This window comes from Mixophyes fleayi, chromosome 4, assembly GCF_038048845.1.
Source record: "Mixophyes fleayi isolate aMixFle1 chromosome 4, aMixFle1.hap1, whole genome shotgun sequence".
NCBI lineage: Eukaryota > Metazoa > Chordata > Amphibia > Anura > Limnodynastidae > Mixophyes > Mixophyes fleayi.
This window is the reverse complement of record NC_134405.1, coordinates 132,493,905-132,517,062: the sequence shown is the minus strand read 5'-3', so window position 1 is coordinate 132,517,062 and position 23,158 is coordinate 132,493,905. Positions and strand designations below refer to the sequence as shown.

Genomic DNA, 23,158 nt, shown 5'->3' with positions numbered 1-23,158 from the left:
CCTCCTCCCTTTTCCTTGACAACTTTGCTGCCTGGCTCCCACACCACCTCTCCTCTGACATCCCCTCCTTTATCCTTGGCGACTTCAATATCCCTATTGACAACCCCACCGACCCTGCTTCCGTCAAACTCCTTGCCCTTTCTGCCTCCCTTGGCCTCTCCCAATGGACCTCCTCTTCTACCCACTGCCTTGGTCACTCCCTTGACCTTGTCTTCTCCCACCGTTGCAGTCTGTCCGACTTCTCTATCTCCCCCTTTCCACTCTCGGACCACCATCTCCTCTCATTCTCTCTCTCCTACTCCTGCACCCCTCCCCCCACCCAAATCTACCCGGTCCAGGCGCGATCTCGACACCCTTGATCCTGCTATTCTATCCTCTTCTCTCGGAACTCTCCTCTCTCCCCTTTCCACCCTGTCCTGCCCTAATCAGGCGGCCTCCCTCTATAACCAAACCCTCTCCTCCGCCCTTGATGCGGTTGCCCCTGCCCAGCCCATCCACCTTCACTGCTCCAATCCCCAACCCTGGCACTCCAAACTTACCTGTTTCCTCCAAAAATGCTCTCGTACTGCCGAACGCCACTGGAGAAAATCTCGCTCCCTGGCTGATTTCCTCCACTTCAAGTTTGTCCTCTCCTCCTACAGCTCTGCCCTCTAGCTCGCTAAGCAATCCTTCTTTACATCCCTCATCTCCTCCCAGTCCTCCAACCCCCGCCGCCTCTTCGCTACCTTTAACACTCTCCTGTCTCCCCACCTCCCCCCCTCCCTTCCTCCTTATCTGCCACTGACTTCACCTCCTTTTTCTCCTCTAAAATTGCGGCCATCAGACTTGAAATCTCCTCCACCCACTCTTCCGCCACCCCCCCTCTCGCCCTTCCTCCCCCCTCCACTCTCCCCCCCTCTCCTCCCAGCCACCAACTCTTTCTCTCCTTCCGCCACACCTCGGGTAAGGAAGTCCACTCTCTCATTTCTTCTTCCCCCCCCTTCTACCTGCCCCCAGGACCCCATCCCTTCTCACCTTCTTCGCTCCCTTTCCACCTCCACCTGCTCCCACCTCGCTCACCTCTTTTATCTGTCCCTCTCCACCGGCATCTTCCCCTCCACCTTTAAACATGCTCTCGTCTCACCCATTCTCAAGAAACCCAATCTTGACCCCACCTCACTCTCTAATTACCGCCCCATTTCCCTTCTCCCATTTGCCTCCAAAATACTCGAGAGACTTGTCTGCAACCGTCTCTCCACCTACCTCTCTGAACACTCCCTCCTTGACCCTCTCCAATCAGGCTTCCGCCCCCTCCATTCCACTGAAACTGCCCTGTCTCAAGTTACGAACGATCTCCTCTCGGCTAAAGCCATGGGCCACTACTCCCTCCTGATTCTCCTCGACCCCTCAGCGGCCTTTGACACCGTTGACCACCCCCTTCTGCTTCACACCCTTCAGTCCATTGGCCTCTCCGGTACCGTCCTCTCCTGGTTCACCTCTTACCTTGCCGACCATTCCTTCTCTGTTTCCACCTCTGATTCTCTCTCCCCTTCTTCCTCCCTTCCAGTCGGGGTCCCTCAGGGCTCTGTCCTTGGACCCTTACTATTCTCACTATACACCTCTTCTCTGGGTGCACTCATCAGCTCCTTCGGCCTCAAGTACCACCTTTATGCTGATGACACTCAACTCTACCTTTCCTCTCCTGATCTCTCTCCCTCCCTTCTTTCCAGGGTATCCGCATGCCTCTCTGCCATCTCCTCCTGGATGTCCTCTAGATTTCTTAAACTCAATCTTGCTAAAACTGAACTCATTGTCTTTCCTCCCTCTCGTACCTCCTTCCCCTCTGACCTCTCCATCACTGTTGACAACTCATCTATCTCCCCTGTTCCCCAACTCCGCTGCCTAGGTGTCATCCTCGACTCCTCTCTCTCCTTTGCCCCTCACATTCACTCTCTCGCCAAATCCTGCCGTTTCCAGCTTCGCAACATTGCCCGCATTCGGCCCTTCCTCTCCCAGGATGCCACCAAATCTCTCGTCCACTCTCTGATTATCTCCCGCTTGGACTACTGCAACCTTCTCCTTATCGGCCTCCCCCTCTCTCATCTCGCTCCCCTTAGATCTGTACTTAACGCCGCTGCTAGGCTTATTTTCCTCTCTCGCCGTTCCACCTCTGTATCCCCACTCTACCAAGCCCTTCACTGGCTCCTCTTCCCCTACAGAATCCCTTTCAAGCTCCTCACTCTGACTTACAAGGCCCTCGCCAACTCCACTGCTCCCTACATCTCTAACCTTATCTCTATTCACACTCCCTCCCGCTCACTGCGATCATCCAACGATCGTCGCCTCTCTTCCCCTCTGATTACCTCCTCTCACGCACGTATCCAAGACTTCTCCCGCGCCGCTCCCCTTCATTGGAACAAGCTCCCCCGCTCCCTCAGAACTTCCCCTAATCTGTCCTCTTTCAAACAAACATTAAAAACCCACCTTTTCCTTAAAGCCTTCCAGTCTCATGCCTAAACTCCCACCGGTCGGCTACCTCTCTTTCTCATCCCTTCTTCACTTCTCCCCCTTCCTCCCGTCTCTCCGTCTCATCCATGTGTCTGTCTGTCTTCCCCTCCCTTTAGATTGTTCGCTCCTTTGAGCAGGGCTCTCCTTCCTTCTGTTTCCATCACTTTTAACTGCGCTCTCCAGCTACTCAGCTCACCTCCTCTCAGTCCCTCTGCCCTCTGTCTCCTCTCGCTTCTCTCCGCTCCCCTCAGTGACTCTCAACCTGTCATCCGTGCCCACCCTCTTGGGCCATAGTTACCTGCCTGTACTCACCTTTCCCCTCCCTCCCTCTCTTTCATGCTGTGCCTGAGCCCCCAGAGTTATAGTGCTTACTGTTACTTGTACTGTGCTGTTTCACCTTGTACTGTGCCATTGTTTGTCCTTGTACGGCGCTACGGATACTTTGTGGCGCCCTATAAATAAAAATAATAATAATAATAAAGAAATGTTACAATGCATTGTGCCTGGACTAGATCAGAATTACGTTCCATTATGACTGAATTCCCAGATCCTAGAAAAGAGTTGGCTAAGTGTCAGAAGTTTGTTAAAGACTTGGGAAATGCACACGAACCAACCGATAAGGATTGGAGTGTAGTGTTGAGGGCGTGTCTTCCTCCCAATACTAACGTACAACAATTTAATAAAGATTGTTCGTTGGAGGAAGACGACACCTTGACGGATGAGATTAATCAAGAGAATAAAGAACAGATTGTCAAACATTTAGCCATCTATTTTCCAGTAGTAGCGAATTGGAGTAAGATTTTCACCATAAAACAAAAAGATAGTGAAACAGCATCAGATTACTTTAGTAGAGCTATAGCAGCGATAACACGGTACACTGGGATATCAAACATAGGTGAGGACCCACATCACAGGGAAGTAGCTGTAGGAGTACTAATGGATGGTCTTAGGGAAAATTTAAAAACCAGAGTACAAACCTCATTACCTAATTGGAGAGGCATCATGGTAGATTCCCTTAGGGAGTCTGCTGTGGAGCATGATAAAAATATCTTTAGGAAAAAGGAAGAAAAGAGTGACAAGTTGATGACGGTGAGTATACAAGCATTAGAGGGAATGCATACACGACCACCAGCCTATAACCCACATAACAGGAAACGCAGAATGTTGAGATGTTATAATTGAAAAGAAGAAGGACATATGAGGAAAGATTGTACTAAGGGAAGATATAATCCTAATGAAGGGTCGCATAGATATCCTCCAAGGAGGGATTCACATAGACTAGAAGACTCACACCTGTCCGCGCATATTACAGCAGCAAATGCTGCGCGGGAAAGCAATAGCACTAGGGGTCAGTTCATACCTGTAGTTTACAGCCAGTGAGGTTAACTGAGTCTGAGAGAAGAACTAACAATGATAGTTGACATAGCTGGTAGGAAGCAAATTTTTCTTGTAGATACAGGGGCGGCCAGATCTGTGATAACCTCTCCTTTTAATCTACAGGTGACCAGTAAAACTATTCCAGCTATGGGGGTAACGGGAGGAGTGTTACATTATCCTCTAACTAAACCCGCTGAAGTTACTATCGGGCCCCTGCATACTAAGCATTCGTTTCTCTTAGCTGCAGCGGCTCCTACTAACTTGCTAGGGAGAGACTTGTTATGCAAAATGGGATGTGTCTTATACTGTACTTCAGATGGTGTGTTCTTAGATATACCAGAGAAGGTCGCGCATGAGGTACAGGATATATTGGACACCCCTCAAAGGTTAATGTTGCACTCTACCGTTGTAGAGCAAAGTCCATCTCAAGTAAAGGGGATGTTGCTGGAAATACCGGGTTCACTATGGACCAGAGATGGACAGGACACTGGATTGATGGCAAACATAGCCCCTGTCATGGTAAATCTAAAAAGTGGTAGGATAGCTCCAAAAATCCCACAGTACCCATTGAAACCGGAGGTGAAATTAGGAGATATATCCTGTTATTGAAAGGCTGTTGCAACAAGGGATTTTAATTCGTACATCGAGCACAGCAAATAGTCCCATTTTCCCTGTGAAGAAGAGTGGGGGGAGGGGCTATAAATTAGTCCAGGACTTAAGGGGTATTAATAAAGTTGTTGAGAGCCAATTCCCCGTAGTTCCGAATCCAGCTGTCATCTTCATGCAGATTCCACCGTCTGCTAGTCATTTTACTGTCATTGATCTCTGTTCTGCTTTCTTCTCAGTCCCACTTCACCCTGACTGCCAATACCTATTTGCATTCTCCTACCGGGGAGTGCAATACACATGGACCAGACTTCCCCAGGGGTTCATTGACAGCCCCAGTATTTTCTCCCAAGCCTTACATGACTGTTTGCAATCCTTTCATCCCTGCAATGGGTCTGTTCTAATTCAATATGTGGACGATTTGTTGCTGTGCTCTGATTCTTTTATGTCATGTTTACATGATACTAAATTGTTGTTGCTCCATCTCTCACAAACAGGGCACAAGGTGGCAAAGGACAAGTTACAGCCATGTCAGACTAAGGTCAAATACTTAGGGCACTGTCTCACCCAGGGGCTAAGACATCTGATGACTGACAAAATTGAGGCCATACAACACATGACTCTGCCGCAGAGCCAGAAGAAAATTTGTGCCTTCTTGGGAATGTGTGGATACTGTAGATCCTGGATCCCAGGTTTTTCTATTCTAGCATTACCATTGCAGGAGCTAGTCTCTTCCTCGAAACCAGAACGTGTCGTACACACAGAAGAGTCAGAGCAAGCGTTCTTTAATCTCAAAGATAGTCTGACTAGAGCACCTGCATTGGGAATACCTGATTGTGAAAAGCCTTTTGATCTATACTGTACGGAAGCTGATGGTTGTGCAGCAGGTGTCCTCACACAGAAACATGGTGACGCTAGCAGACCGGTAGCATACTATAGTGCACAATTGGACACTGTGGCAAGATCACTCCCAACATGTCTCAGAAGTGTAGCAGCAACTGCTCTTCTGGTAAGTAAGAGCGAGGACGTAGTATTAGGACATAATTCAACTGTCTATACACCCCATGCTGTATCAGCTCTGTTAAATTCAGCTCAAACCAGACATGTTTCTTCAGCTAGATTCACAAAGTGGGAACTAGCTCTGATGGCACCCTCAAACATCACCATCAAACGATGTAGCACCTTAAATCGAGCTACATACCTTCCATATGTGTCTCTAGAGACACAAAGGGTGGGAGGTGAGGAGACCCTGGTTGATGATGAGTTAGGCAAGAGTACTGATACGCATGATTGTATGGAACACTTGAACCAGACCTATACTGCAAGGCCCGACATACGTGACACCCCCTTAGAAAATGTGGATTTTACGTTTTATACAGACGGGCGTTGTCATAGACAGACAGAGACGGGAGAACTATGTACTGGTTACGCTGTTGTAGACGTTTAGGATGTGGTAGAAGCTGAACCCCTTGGCCCACCTCACTCAGCCCAAGTGGCGGAACTAGTAGCATTAAGGAGAACGTGTGAGTTGGCAGAAGGTAAATCAGCTAATATATATACTGACTCTAGGTACGCCTTCAGGGTAGTGCATGATTTTGGGGCCCTTTGGCATCTTAGAAACTTTACGACAGCAGCAGGTACGCCAGTGGCACACTCACAACACATAAAAGGACTTTTGACAGCGATACAGTTACCCAAGACGGTAGCCGTCATAAAGTGCAAAGCCCATACCTCTGAAGAAGACCCGGTGTCATTGGGCAATAATAGGGCAGACGAAGCTGCTAAATGGGCAGCAGGGCAACCTATGACTGTATCGACCGAAACTATGATGGTTTTTCAGACATTAGACATGCAGAAATTAATTGAAATGCAGGATTTGTGTTCCCTGCAGGAAAAGGCGGTCTGGAAGGCGAAGGGATGTGGTCAAGAGTCCTCAGGACTCTGGAGGGATGGACAAGGTAAGCCTGTAGCTCCCCGAACATATTATCCAAGCCTGGCTGAAGCAGCACGCAGTCTGACTCACCTGGGTAAAGAAGGTATGTGCAAACTGGTGAGAGCATACTGGTGTGCTCCTGGATTTTCTCCAGGCTGGTAAGAAAGCAATGTCATGTCTTACTAGTTTGAGGAAAAATGTTGGGAAAACTATTCCAACTGAGCCATCCAACATCCCTCCTACAGACGGACCTTTTCAGGTAATACAAATTGACTATATCCAATTACCACCGTGCAGGAATCTAAAGTATTTGTTAGTATGTATTGATGTGTTTTCCGGTTGGGTAGAAGCATATCCAGCAGCCACTAATACTGCTGCGTTCACTGCAAAGAAAATTGTACAAGAGTTTGTGTGTAGGTTTGGTACTTTACTGGTGATATCTTCCAAAATATGTGTAAGCTCATGGGAATCAGTAGCAGACTTCACACCCCTTACCGACCACAAGCCAGTGGTAAGGTGGAAAGAGTAAATGGTACTATAAAGAACAAGCTTGGTAAGATAATGGCTGAAACTGGGTTGGCGTGGCATGAAGCTTCGCCACTAGTCCTCCATAGCATTCGAACCACTCCTAGACCATCTCTTAATCTGTCCCCCTTTGAGATACTGTTCGGCCGACAACCTTATTTGATCGTGAGTCCACAAGACAACTTGAAGTGTAAAAATGAAGTGACTGTACAATATCTTATAAAAATGAGCAGACAGCTAAAGCAACAACAACAAAAACTAAAAATGCTTTCACCTGGTATGCCTGAAACGAACTGTCATGATGTTGAACCTGGGGACTATGTTATGATCCGCAATTTCTTACGTTCAGGTTGTTTAACAGACCGTTGGGAAGGCCCGTACCAAGTGCTGCTGACGAGTACTACATCACTGAAGGTTGCAGAGAGAGACACTTGGGTCCATTCCACCCACTGCAGGAAAGTCAGTAACCCGGAGAAAGTGCGAGATAAAACTGAGACCGACGACACAGATCTGTCACTCGTAAATCTGTTCCGGGAGACCTAAAGCCTGCAGTCAAGACACCTAAACCAGAGACGTTGCATCAGAACTATCTTTCCAGCGATGGAGTGGCGGTTTTTGTTTTTCTTTTGTTCCAGGATTTTCCTTGTTTTTACTTTTTCTAGGACATTCTATTTTTGTGAAGGAGGATGGAGGACAGAGGAAGGTTCTGGCAGTGATACGGATGAGATGGAGATCAAGGAAAAATTACTAGAGTACTCAGAGCAGCCCATTATCAAGCTTGGTCCAGGGGTTATGAAAAGGTCTGCTAGCTCAGGAACTCGTAGACAGTGTGAGGGGCTATTGTTTGATGAGTATTGTATCTGCAAGTTCTGTGACTCCCTAGTTGAAGAGAGATGCATCCAGTGATGCCAGTCCACTGGTAATCTGAATGTGGGCCGGCATCCTCTGGAGGATTATCACTCCTTGGTGGGTAAGGTTCTAAACCAAACCGAGTGCTGGGTGTGCTCTCACGTGCCGCAGGGGCAGCATAACATAGGACTAGTGCCATTCCCTTTAAACATCTCCGATGTACTCGAATTGAGGGGTGGGAGGCCCATAGAAGGGAGGTACAATAACACTAGGTACCCTAGTCTGACACTTCGACAATTCTCCGTAGACAGATCTTTGCTGTGCCTAAATATCTCTCATGCAAAGCGTCTGGAGAATTGGGAAGCTGACCTATCAGATCTGACAATGGCTCGCCACGCTCATTTTGGAGGGAGACGTACAAGGTCACCAATAGGCAGGAATGTTGATGGAAGTCACAAATTAGGGCGTATAACCAAACATAAGAAAGTATCCATTGGAAAAGTCTCTATAGGTAATTGTAAGAATGTCATCCATGCTGACACGTGTCTTAAGCGAATGGAGACACTAGGCATGGGTAGTTTTAGCAAAACCCTGTGTGATATAATTAATGTGCATACTGTTCCTTATGTTCTCCCTGATGATGTGTACTTTGTGTGTGGGAGGAAGGCTTATTCCTGGGTTACTCCGAGCTCCAAGGGCTTGTGTTTCTTAGCTAAACTGGTTCCTAAAATCATGACTATTACTCATGAAGAAATGGTTGGTATTCACAAGACTACATCACCACCATACATACATACACACACACACACACACACACACACACAATATGAACACCGTGGCAAGAGAAATATGATTCCTGGTGAGGAACCCATAGCTACAAAATTGATTAGTGAAACCGCTGGTTTTCAAGTTATGGTTGCTCTAGATCTCATCAGAACCGCTCGGGGAACATTAAACTTTAAATATATACAAGACCTAGCTAAATTGATAGACAATATCACCGAGATGTATGATGACACTTTCAGGTATACTGGAAGGGAGCTACAAGCGTACAAGAAGGAGTTGGTGCAACATAGACTGGTACTAAATTATCTCACCTCTATTACTGGTGGGTACTGTGTGACGTCGGCCACCCAGTTTGGTTTCAAATGTTGCACGTACATCACCAATAGTACGGATGACCCTAAGGAGGTTATAGACCGGAAGATGGATGAAATTCTGCAACTGAAATGGGAATTTCGAAGGAACCATAATTCTTCGTTATATGAGATCGGGGAAAAGGTGGCAGGATGGTTCTCGTGGTTGAATCCTGTGAAATGGTTCTCTGGTCTGGGGGAATGGGTACAGGAAATGGTTGCTAGTGTAGGTAAGCTCCTCCTTATACTGGGTGTCATCTTAGCAATTGGTTTATGTGTCAAATGTGTTCCTACTGTGTTGAAGTGTAGAAAACAGTCTTCTAGGAGAAACACTGAGAACGAGACTGAGAGGGAGGTGCAAGATACCGAGATCATGGTATGTGAAGAAGTGTTGTATAACCCTGAACTTGAAACGGTGATTAGGTGATAGTTTATTACACTATCAAAGGGTGGAACTGTCGAAGTCCATAAATTGGATAAAGTAATTTCAATTAAAATCGAGCAAACTTGGTTGTCTTTGTCTGAAAATATGCGTATGGCACTCTACGGCGTGGAAGGGCGTACGCAGCCGCAACACGTGGCAACAACAGTATTTACGCTTTTACATACATTCGCACCAACACACACATTTGTAAAATAGTACACATTAATGGTATTTGCAACACATAGTTATTTATGTCGAAATATAGTAGTGTTTATGTGTAATATTATAAGTTATATGCATATTAGTGATACATATGGTTCAGGTTAAAAGAAATGTCATATCTAATATCATATTAATCCCCTTTACATCAGCAGCTGTTTAGTGCATTCGGCGAAGAGATCGCACATTGCATAATCTAGTTATTGATGTTAGGGAATAAACCTTTAATATGATATGAACTGTCAAATGCAAATGGACTGATTGTAATTGGAGTGTGGCGGGAAGAACAGAGCTCATCCCCTGGAGAGACACCCACCTTTGGATTCCTTAGATTGAATCAGCCTATGATGTGTAACCCCCTGGACCCTCCTGATGCCTGGACCAATAGAAGCAAGCTATACCACCTGCATTGTTTCACTGTATCTCTGTTTGCATATAAGCAGTAGCTCTCATGTAGTGTTCAGTCACCTTGACCACAGACTTCAGACCTGAATGACTGTACACTGGATCCAGAGCGCCTGCGATAAGTAACGGCTGTACTTATTATTATTTCGCTTAAATATTTTCTGCTACTTTTTGAGAATAAATATTTGTGCGTTGGAAACACAAATCGAGATTCGACAATCGTTGTTGGATAGCGACAAAACGCTCATAACAGGACACACACAGCTTTTGCATGGGGAACGCATACCAAATTCATGCACAAAACGTAATGCACTGCGCATCCACATATTTTGTGTTTAGTAAAGTGAATTGACTATTTTTAGGATTCCTATATGAGCCATACAAGCTACCCATGCACTTGTTAGTGGTAATTTAAATTCACAGTTTTAGGAATAATACCATAAATGTCTAATCCTTTCTGTATGTGTAATTGTGTATCATGTCTGTGAAATCACAGTTTACCTTTTTGTTTGTTTTTTTAAAATTCCACTTCTATTTGTTTTCAGGAGGGTTTCTCTCTCATATCTGCAAAGTCATGGCTAAAGGTTGGAAAGAACTCTGATTGTCTTCTCTTTGGGACAAAAGCAAAGGTAATCAATAAATTGTACTTTATATCATCATCATCATCATCATCCTCATTTATTTTTGACTGCAGACAGTCAGTATAACAAATCATACAAAACACACATCATACATAAAAAATAGGGTAAAGATGCCATGTTCATGAGAGCTTGCTCCTCATTGCTTGTGTTTTAATCTGACAGTATAAATATTTTGCACTGTATTATGTTTTATATTTTGATGGCCACACAGAGACGTACAGTAACTGCACTTCAGGAGCCGTAACCAACGTCCAGGAGGGCAGGAGGAGTGTATGGGTAGAGGGGCGCCCAGTGACGTAATGCATGTTAAGGGTCTATTGCAGAGGGGGGCGGGGCCAAAATGATGCGATTTCCCATAGAATTTCATCATTCCGGCTCTAATCTGCCCACTCCACTAGTGGAGTGGGCAGATGCAGAGGATGCTTTACTCTCCTGGAATTTCGGGAGAACTACCGGATATTCCGTGAGAGTTGCCATGTATGAGTTATTGGTAGAATACATCTAAGTGGAAACTTAGAAGTGGTGGTATGGAAAATGTAAGTGAATGGAATTTGATAGTTTCAGAATGAAGGCAGTAGCAAAAGTGACAATATGGCATGCCACCATGTACCAAACCTCTTCGACCAATATACATACATACATGCATACATACATACATACATACAGTGGTCGAATTTCCATACCATATTAACACATTATTATCTTTTGTGTTACTAACCGTATTATCTTATTTGGACACAACATAATAATGTATTAAAATATGTTTTATTACATTATTAGATTGTGTGCAAACAGGGTAATGACACTTTTGCATTGAGTACTTACACATACACCTTTCCCTTGAATCACTACAATTAATTTAAATACGAACATAGCATGAATTAATAACATCCCACTCCAAGTATTTAAATGGTGACTCAGTCCCAACAATGGGGTGCAGTCCATTAAGGAAGATAGTGTGGCAAAACCTTATGCGGGCTAAGAAGACTACTTTGAAGACATCCAGGTATGCAGCTGAGGAAATATAATGCAGATAAAAGCATTTGGCTACTCCTCTATAGGCTATTGGGTGCTTTTGGGACTTTAGTTTGAGACATATATTGTATAGACTTTTTAAGAATTTTGAGGTCCAGGTATCTTTTGGAGCCATGATCTGGTTGGGATGCTAAGATGTCAATTGAGGAATTACCTTATTGTTTGGGAACAATTCATCACCACCTTATTAGAATACTTATTTTTTCTTACTTACGATGCGACCAAAACTCTTACCTATTCTCTCATTGGATCTAATGCTGAGATGGACGCATGTAGTGTACAACTTGCTCTCAAAAACAATTGCCCATAAAAATAGTGTATTTAGACCAGAGATGCTAATGCTCGGTTCCCAGAGAACCGAACACACCCGAACTTAGCAGATTTGAGTATGGAGCCGACGCGGATCGGTACTTTTGCGCACTTTCTGAATTGAAAACGAGGCAAAATGTTATTGTTAAATCGTTGGATCTCGAGAGTTTTGAATTCTATAAGTACCGCCCTCCACGGCGATCTAGCGCCATTTCACAGAGGGACACAGAAGGGGTAGTAGCACAGTCTGTAGAGCAGTTTGGCAGCATCATAGGTAGCATAGAAAAAAGGAGGGGGTAGCAGTGTTGTTCAAAGTCTACAGTGACATTCAGGAGCGCTCCATTGCTTAATTGCTAATTGTCATTGCTGAAATAGAATTAATAATAGGATTAGCAGGCTTGGTCTTCTAAATCTGCAGTCCCATAATGTACAGTGTTATATAAGTAACACACAAAGAGAAGAGCTCCATTGCGAATTGTCAAGCAAAGAATGGGGCCTTTCTCTATGAGTGCGAGTTCTGCAACTGTCACCAGGGCATCTTCTTGTAAGGTCAGTCGTGAAGACCTTGTCATTCGGACTTCAGAAGTGGTTTCCAAATACTTTTATGTGTAAAAACCGAGCTGGAAGAAAACAGTAAGGCATTAGAGGAAAATGTATGTTCAGATTCAGAAATGACACAAATCCCTGAGAAGAGTCTATCCACGAGTACTATGTGTAATCCTGATCATTCTGATATTGTACCCATAAATAAGGCCCCTTTCAGCATTTCTACAGATGTGTGCCTGAACAGGCCAAGTGTTGCCGGTGATACACAAATTGAGGACGCCACTTTGGAATTGCAACAGGATGAGGGGGATACTTGTGTAGCCGATGAGGGCGCTAATGAAGATGTTGATGAGGATGATGATGTTTGTGTAAGTCCTGCATCGGTGGAAGCAGTTCTTGCACGTGATAAGAAGAAGGCCATTGTCATGCCTGGACATAAGACCAAAAAATCCACCGGAACTATTTTTACCCAAATTCGGACAACAGTTGTCTAGCCATTTGTAGCGTTTGTAAAACCACTGTCAGTAGAGGTAGGGACCTTAACCATCTAGGAACCTCATCCATGTTACGCCATTTGAAGCAAGTTCATGGCAAGCTGTTGGGAAAATCAGAAACTTATGCTAAAAAAATAACAGCAAGCAGTCCATCATCAGCTAGGTCCCTTCGCTCACCTACATCCCGACTTGAGCATTAGTCCCGCTGCTGCTGGAGATGAATCTTCATCCCAGAAGCAGACCAAGAAGAAGACTAATAGTAGTTTACAACAATTGGATGTTAAACAATCCTTTGCAAGAGAAATCAAGTATGAATGCTGTCACCCAGTGCATGACAGACGCCATGGCAACTATGCTAGTATTAGATATGCGCCCAATATCCACTATTAATGCAGCTGGTTTTAGACAGTTACTTGAGGATTTGTGTCCCCGTTACCAGATTTCATCACGACACCATTTCACTAGTAAAGCTATTCCTCAAAAAAATGTAATTATTGGCCCACGAAATGCCATTCTACCCACTGTACACTTAACCACAGATATGTGGACAAGCGAAACTGGGCAAACTAAACATTATATGACTGTAACAGCCCACTGGGTTGGAGATTCGCCTTCACCAGCAGCAGCATGTACCCAAGTACGTCACATTTGTCAGAGGCAGGCTACTCTGTGTATCACCGGCATCACTAAGAGGCATACAGCTGACAATCTTACAAAAAGGAAGGGATGTCATTGCAACATGGCTTATCCCACTTGGACTCTCCTCAGGATATGTCATTTCTCATAATGCAACCAATATTGTGAGAGCATTACAGCTGGGTGAATTCTCTCACATTCCCTGTTTTTGCTCACACAATAAACTTGGTGGTGCAGAGCTGTTTAAAAAATGTCAGGGACGTGCAGGAGATGCTGTCTGTGGCCCGGAAAATATCTGGACATTTCTGATATTCTGCAACAGCGTGTAGGAGATTGCAGCAGCTACAAGAGCAATTTAATTTGCCCTGCCACCAACTGAAACAAGGGCTGGTGACAAGGTGGAATTCCTGTATATGCTTCTGCGAATGGAGGAACAGCGAAAAGCCATCAACGCTTACTCCACAAGCCATGACATTGGGAAAAGTCGGGGTATTCTGCTAGTCTACAATAAACGCAGCTGTTTTTTCACAGTTAATTGAGGTTTTGTGTCCGCGTTACAGAATTCCATTGCGACACCATTTTTCCCGTAAAGCTATTCCACAACTCTACCAAAAAGTGTGTACAAATGTAGAGATTGCGCTGAAAAAATGCCATTATTCCCACTGTCCAGTTAACCACAGATATGTGGACAAGTGGAAGTGGTCAAACAATAGACTGTATGACTGTGACAGCTCACTGGGTTGGTCATTCACCTTCACCAGCAGGAACAGCAGCAGCGTGTACACCTCTACGTAACATTTGTCACAGGCAGGCCACTCTTTCTATCACCGGCTTCACTAACAGGCATACAGCTGACAATTTGTTACGCAAACTAAGAGATGTGATTGATACATGGCTTATACCACTTGGACTCTCCCCAGGATTTGTCATTTCTGATAACGCCAACAATATAGTGCGAGCATTACAGCTGGGTGAATTCCCTCACATTCCCTATTTTGCTCACACCATCAACTTGGTGGTGCAGAGCTTCCTACGAAATAACCGTGAGGTGCAGGAGCTGCTTTCGGTGGCCCGTAAAATTTCAGGCCATTTCAGGCATTCTGCCACAGCATGTAGGAGATTGCAGCAGCTCCAAGAGCAGTTTAACTTGCCCTGCCACCAACTTAAGCAAGAGGTGGTAACTAGGTGGAATTCCACCCTGTACATGTTTTAGAGGATGGAGGAACAGCGCAAAGCCATCCAAGCGTATTGCACAAGCCATGACATTGGTAAAGGAGGGGGGATATATTTCACTCTTGCACAGTGGGGAATCCTTTCAGTGCTGTGCAAGGTGCTGAAACCATTTGAAGTTGTGACGTGTGAAGTGAGTGCAGATTCTGCTAGTTTGAGTCAAGTCATTCCTTTAATTTGACTATTGGAAAAGCAGCTTGAGAAACTGAAGGAGGAGATGAAAGCAAGCAATTCCGCAAAGTATGTTGGCCTTGTCGATCAAGTACTTAATTCTCTTCACAATGATCCTCGAGTTGTTACGATCTTGACCTCGGATCAGTACGTTTTGGCCACTGTGCTTGATCCAAGGTATAAGACCTACATTGAGTCTTTGCTTCAAAATGAACGAGATGTGAACTTTTGCAAGGAGCTATTGCTCAGCAAGTTGTCCGCTGAACTGGGCCTTGGCTTGACGATGTGTCCTCCTTCAGTTTCTCAAGCAGCTGCTGCTCGTAAAAAATAAACTTTTCAAAAAAGAAGCAGGGAAGACGCAGAGGGCAGACCAAAACAGTTTAACATCTGGGCTGGTTTAAAGGATTTTTTAAAAAAAATGTGTGACCATGCCCATAACTCCATCCAATACGAGTATAAACATGCAAAGGATGGTGGAGGATTATTTTCAAGAGGTAATTGATATGGAAATGTCAGACAGTCCCTTTCCTTACTGGGAAGAAAAGCAGGCCATTTGGAAACCCATGTACAAACTTGCTTTGCAATACCTAAGCTGCCCACCCTCCAGTGTGTACTCTGAACGAGTGTTCAGCACAGTCGGGAACTAAGTCGGTGATCGCCGTAGAAGGTTACTTCCCAAAATTGTGGAGAAAATGATGTTTATAAAAATGAACGACATCTTCCACGAGGAAGGCCTTCACCATCAGACATTCAAGCACTGACTGTTCTCTAATGGCGGATTCAAGCTGTGATGAATTGATAGTCTGTGATGATGACGTACACACTGATGAGGGTGAGGATGAAGATGATGACGATAACATCTTTTTAAAACTTTCTATTTTAATGTAGGGTGCAATCTACCGCCAAAGAGGAAAGGGACTTGGGGCATTTCTATATCACGTACCGTCTTGAAAGGCTGCTGTTTGGGCAATTTCTCATTAAGGGTAGGGTGTCATACACAGACTGCCCCCAAACTGGCTTTGTCTGTTTCAATTAATATTGTACAGTCTATAACGGCTGAATTTTTTGGTATTTTATATAAGTGGAGGGGGGCCTATAGAGACAGAAACCAAACTGCCTTTGTCCATTTCTTTACATATTTAACTATAAGTGTAGGGTGTAATATACATCCAAAGATGATGGCTGCATTGCCAATATGCATAGATGGAGAGGAAGACAATCTGGTTTGTGTGTAGAATTAATGAAGGCCTACCAGGAATTAAACTGTTTTTTGGATAATTTATTAGCTTTACAATTACATTACTTATCCAAGAAACAGGTGGAGCACTAAATTTGGTTATTTTATGCCTAAAAACATTGATTTTTTTAAACTAATAGCAAAACAAAACCAAAACACGCAATGCTGGTTTGGCAAAACCGAAAACCAAAACACAACGGTAATACAGATCCAAAACCAAAACACGGGGGTCAGTGAGCATCTCTAAACAGAACACATGCAGAGAACTCCTTATTAAAGGCAAGGTGTGAGTGTTATCTGTCGATCTAGTTAGGGCTGTGGAAGGAGTGTTAACGGTTTTTATCTTTTTCATTTGTACAGGGTGACTAGTGTTGAATTAATTGTCCGGTGTCTAGGTAGTTGGTCTCTTGTTTATTTAGCATTAGGGTGACAAGAAAGTGTGTGGAACTTTGTCACTTTGCTATTTTGACAATAAAAGTGAAGAACCAAGCAAGAAGTTTTCCGTGTTGGTGTTGACTTCACCACAATATACATACATATAGTGTGTGTGTGTGTGTGTGTGTGTGTATATGTATACGTATATATATATATACACGTGTGTATATATATATATATATATATATATATATATATATATATATATATATATATATATATATATATATATATATATATATATAATATAGACAAAAACAGACATAGATCCTCTGCACTCACCATGCACAGAATGGGGTGCAAGAGGGGGTTGCCCATATTATATAGACAAAAAAACAGGGATATTTTGCACTCTCCAAACACATAATGCTGTAATAAGTACTGTTCTATATTAAAAACAGGGAATGTTAGTTCCACATATTGCAATATATGTTAAGCTGACCAACTCACGCCAAAGTCTTCCCAATCTGGTCAGTCCTAACATGATCAAATCCTATGCTTTCTTATCTGGGCTTAAGGCTTACCTGCACACAGCTTTTAAAGGCAAGTCGTTCCCAAGCTTTAGTAGCCATGGGAGACCATAGCATTTGATCATGCATAGCATTTGATCATGTTAGGACTGACCAGATCGGGAAGACTTTGGCGTGAGTTGGTCAGCTTAACATATATTGCAATATGTGGAACTAACATTCCCTGTTTTTAATATAGAACAGTACTTATTACAGCATTATGTGTTTGGAGAGTGCAAAATATCCCTGTTTTTTTGTCTATATAATATGGGCAACCCCCTCTTGCACCCCATTCTGTGCATGGTGAGTGCAGAGGATCTATGTCTGTCTTTGTCTATACAATGTTAATCCCATCATCCTTGCACCCTATTCTTTACACTAATTAATTCCAACTTGTGTCAGGTGAGTCCCAGGTCTCCCATGGCTGCTAGTGCTTGGGAACGACTTGCCTTTAAAAGCTGTGTGCAGGTAAGCCTTAAGCCCAGATAAGAAAGCATAGCATTTGATCATGTTAGCACTGACCAGATTGGGAAGACTTTGGCGTGAGTTGGTCAGCTTAACATATATTGCAATATGTGGAACTAATATTCCCTGTTTTTAATATAGAACAATACTTATTACAGCATTAATTATGTGTTTGGAGAGTGCAGAGTAACCCTGTTTTTTTTGTGTGTGTGTATATATATATATATATATATATATATATATATATATATATATACCGTATATACTCGAGTATAATCCGACCCGAATATAAGCCGAGGCACATAAATTTGCCTAGGGTGGGAAATGCAGCAGCTAAATAAATGTTCGTATAATTCCTGTTCCTGTTAAGTGCACTTTTCACGCTATTACCTGTGTCTAATGAAGAACATATCCACAGGATACCAATGTACCCACATTCATAATTATAGGAGTGTTTCTAATATTCTAGAATCTTGCGCTCCTATGGATGTCCAACCTGGCCTGCTTTTGGATTGGCCAACTGATTTCCTTGCATGCAAATAGAATCACTATACTAAATAAGTTGTCTGAATTTAAGAACCTCCTATTATTTGCACAACTTCAAACCCTTTGCCAGATCCAGTCATAACATTTATAACTACTAACAAATTAGGCACTGGTTACATGGGGTATATATTGTCCCCTAGTAGTAATTTACAAATCTAGTGTGCCTGTAATAGGAGGCACTGTTCTAAAAATGTAGTTACTTCTAGATGATTGTTTTGTATTTGTAACATTGCTAGCCTTGCATACCATACAAGAGAGAGAGAGAGATCAGCCTTTTACTTACCTCCGAAGTGGAAAGCATGCAGGAAGTTGCATTTAGAACACAAGTTTACGTTCCAAATGCCGAACTTCCTGTGAGCCCATGCGTTCCACTGCGGAAGTTAAGAGCTGAGGGACCGGAGAACAGATACTTCACTCGTGTATAAGCTGAGGGGAAATTTTTCAGCATAAAAAAATGTGCTGAAAAAGTCGCCTCATACACGAGTATATACGGTGTGTGTGTGTGTGTGTGTGTGTGTGTGTGTGTATATATATGTATGTGTATATATATATATATATATATGTTTGTGTATATGTGTGTATTTATATATACAAGGTATGTCTATTAAATAACGAGACTGTGATTCCACCTAGTAAAGCAGTCAGAACCGGTTATAACTGCATGTGTTGTAACTTTGAACCTGACAAGCTGCAACACTCTATGACGTTCAGTTAATTGTGAGTCGGGCATTTAGTTTGGTTGCGTTTTCTGTTGAGTCCCGAAAAAATGCTAAGTTTAAAAGTTGAAAGTGTCAATTTGAAATTTTTAGTAAAATTGTACAAAACACCGACAGAATGTTTTCAAATGCTTACTACGGCCTATACGGCCTGTCTCGCATGTGTGTGTTTTAGTGGCACAACACAGATTTAGCGAGGGACGTGAGAATGTCGAAGATGATGAACGCCCTGGATGACCTTGCACTTCAAGAACCAAAGAAAATGTAGAAAAAATCAATCACATTGTTCGAAAAGACCGCCGACTCAGTGTTCGAATGATAGCTGAATCTTTGAACATTAGCGAAGACACCGTATGGAAAATTTTGCGTGAGGATCTTAACATGACGAAAGTTTATGCAAAGATGGTTCCAAGGGTTCTCACACCAGAGCAAAAAGAACGTCGCAAGAAATGTTGTGTTGACATTCTGCAGAAACTTGACACAGATCCAAACCTGTTTCATAAAGTAATCACTTGTGATGAGACCTGGATCTTCCAGTGCGATCCTGAAACCAAAAGACAGTCAATGCACTGGAAAACACCGTCATCACCAAGAATGAAAAGCTTGTCAAAGCAAGTCAAAATTCAAAGCAATGCTTATTGGGTTTTTTTTTATATCAAGGGTGTAATTTTGGAAGAATGGATTCCAGAAGGCACAACAGTTAATCAGCATTATTATAAGGAAGTTTTGAAAAAGCTGAGAGAAAGAGTCAGAAAAATGCGTCCAACTGTGAAAAAATGGTTTCTTTCTTCACCAGGACAATGCGCCTGCTCACACAGCACTTTCTGTGAAGCAGTTTTTGACCGACAAACACATTACTACACTTGAACAACCTACATATTTGCCTGATTTAGCACCTTGCGATTTTGATCTTTTCCCAAAACTTAAATCTGTGCTTAAAGGGACACATTTTGAGTCAGTTGATGCTGTAAAGAAGAAAACGGCAGATATGTTGAAACAAGTGACAGAAATTGATTTGCTCCATGCCTTCGACCAGTGGAAAAGAAGACTACAGCAATGTATTAGTGCAAATGGGGAATATATTGAAGGGGACAAACATTAAATTTGTAATACCATTAAATAAAGGTGAGTTATTTAATCAATCTCGTTATTTAATAGACATACCTCGTATATGGGCAATGCAAATGTTTTTCTCTAACTACATCTGACCCATATGAGACTTCTCCCATGCCACTACACATTCACTACTGTCCCAATATTCACTATAGTTTCTCTTGTCTCAGCTGTGAAATTTTCCCACTAGAATGTAAGCTAGTTCCTATTTTTAAATTTACATTTATTTTGCCTGCCTTGTATGTCCCTGTTTTATGTGTGCCTTGTTTTCCAATCTGTCCAGGGCTATGGAGCACTGTGACACGTTATTAAGTCAGACTTAGTCCTCCAGAGCTACCATCAGTTCAGGATTGTTTTATCAAAAAAAAATAATTCTGGGTCAGTAATTATTCCACCTGTTTCTGCAGACAGAAATTCTGAAAACATGACCTGTTGGTAGAACTTGACGACTGGGTTTGAGCACATCTGCTATAAGTCAACAATAATAATAATAATTGCTACACTTATGTTTAGTTCATATTTTTCCTAGTTGTGTAGCCTGCTTAAAGTGTAAATAGTTACAGTACTAGAGATGATTCTACATCTTTGAGCATTCACACCTGCATTGCTTTTGATCGGTACACAACTACTTTGAAAGCAATCACCTGCATTATACATCTTTTAGGACATGGATATAAAAAAGAGAGCTCTATCCACATATCCATTTGCTGCCTAGCTTGAATCCTCTGTAATTGTTTGAAGAATGAAAAGCTCATTGAAAATCAGCTGGAATTGTTCGATAATGAGAGATGTTATGTGTTAAAGGTAGATCCTGGGCCCAATGTCTCATCTGGCTCAGAAATCCCTCAGCATGCATCCTCTCTCTATGATTTTTATTTCTAAGTCAGTCTACGCAATACTTCCTATTTACAAAGCACAGATAACACAGACAGATGAGAAGAAGATTGCAGATTACAGGAAAATTTCTGTCACAGGCATGTTTCATTTTAAATTCTTTTGAAACACAAAGCCCTATATAGTGATGTTCTTTTATTTTAGAGAAGTTTTATAGTGTGTAAACCCATAGCAGTCAATTAAAACACAATGTATTGCATTTCTGGTAATAATAATTAATGTAATAAGTGTCAATATAAATGTGAAACAATGGGGCCTCTTTACAGTTATTTATTATTAAAGCGCCAATGATATTACGCAGCTGTGTACCAAGAATATGTAATCATTCACATCAGTCCTTTGTCTGTTGGAGCCTACAGTTTAAATTCCCTACCACACACTCTCACATACATACATACATACATACATACATACATACATACATACATACATACATACATGCTAGGGCCATTTTGTCAGAAGCCAATTAACCTTCAGGTATGTTTTTGAGTTGTGGGAGGAAACATACAAACTCCACACAGATTGAGCACTGGTTGGAATTTAACCCATGACCACTGTGCTGAAAAACAGCAATGCTAACCACTATACGTACGTCAGTTTCTTAGCTTAAGATACTCATTTCCATACTGCGCATACACATCAAAATGTGTACTCTTATGTCCATATATAGTTTATTTGCATATCGTTGACTTTGGTCTACTAATTCCCGGATAAGTCGGAGCAGGGGTGCCAGACATAGCAGGAGTGCTATAAGTTGTGTTCATATAATATTGGTAGTTGGACATTGACGCATTTGTAGATACTCCTTTATGGAGGTGTGACTCTTGCACACGCTGAAGGACTGATGCAACGATAAGAAGTGATGATGACTATCAGCAGCATTATCTAGCCACGTCTGATCTATATTTATAAAGTGTTGTATCAGTTTAACCTTCCTCATAGCCTAGCCATACACAATGGCACTGGTAATATGGCTGGAAGATGGATCAGATGGATTCAATGTATATCAAACCTACTGCAATTGAGAGGAATAAGCCTAATCACTCTTAAGAGGGGTTGAGTACGTTTTAACGATCCTGCCATGTCCGACAGCCTTCAGTCCTACAAAAGAAGACTGATTTGTGAAAAAAACGGAAGCAATCTAGAGAGACTAGATGTGATGAGACCGAAAATCCAGCTTTCTGACGGAACCGCCATGCTGACAGCCAGTGATTCCGAACACACAGGACTCCGGCACTTCAGTTTCACGTCGGTGCGACTCACATCAATGTTATTTTAAAGTGGCAATGTGTGGACCCCGCAGTAATCTCTTGTAGGACTGAAGGCTTTCGGATTTGCCAGGATCGTGAAAACGACTACCACCGCTTAAGAGTGTATTAGTAGCCCTACCATGACCCATCAGATGCTGTGTGGGGCTGGGCGATAATAAAACAATACTAACTCATCTGCTGGGGATGGGGTTATTCCTGGCCCCATGTGGTCAATACGGGGTGAGGCAATAGTATATTAAACTCACTGAGACGCACACAAGGAACACAAATCGCCTAATACTTACTGATGTTTGTTTTGTGTGGACTCAATCTCCACTAGATGTAATCCAATATTGTCCTAATCAAATTATTTTAAAAAAATACAGAATGTGGATGAGATATACCAATGACACACTGATCTACCTTCAGCCCACCAGAGGAGATTATTATGGGACCCACCCTTGGCTTGAAAAATCAAAACGCTGCTAAGCAACCCCATATACTCTGTCCAGCAGGGTCCCATATAGTATGCCAGGCCTGGACATATTTACTCTAAAATTAGAAATCAGTAGTTTGAGTTATTTTTTAGGTTTGCAAACATTTTAATAGTGTTTTGATGAATTTTATCAGGCAACATAGCATCACAGTTTACTATGGCCATCATATACTGACTTTATTATAGTATATACCACCACTCAAAGGGTGAGCCAGTGCAATCCACCACTCACATTGGAAGCCTGTGCCTCCCATAGTGCACATGGACAGGCAAGTGAATTCTACCCCTTCCTTAGTGCATCCTCAGGGAAACGCAAAAACATATTTCAGCAATTAGACATTCAAACATGTGAAGATACATTCAAGTTATTAGTTTATAAAAGATAATAATAATTATAAAACCTTCCAAGGCTCCGGCTAGCGTAACAACACTGTGTATAATCCTGTGCATAAGAGCTGTATCACCAGGAACCAG

The 23,158-nt window shown here is 42.8% G+C and overlaps 1 protein-coding gene across 3 annotated transcripts in view; it reads left to right on the top strand.

Moving 5' to 3' along the window:
- Positions 1-23,158, top strand: part of REC114 (REC114 meiotic recombination protein) — a 157,078-nt gene that overhangs the window by 96,603 nt on the left and 37,317 nt on the right. For all 3 annotated transcript variants that reach the window (XM_075208313.1, XM_075208314.1, XM_075208312.1), the window contains one exon: positions 10,507-10,590. In XM_075208313.1, the coding sequence (XP_075064414.1) occupies positions 10,507-10,590 (84 nt within the window). The remainder of the gene's footprint in view (positions 1-10,506; positions 10,591-23,158) is intronic.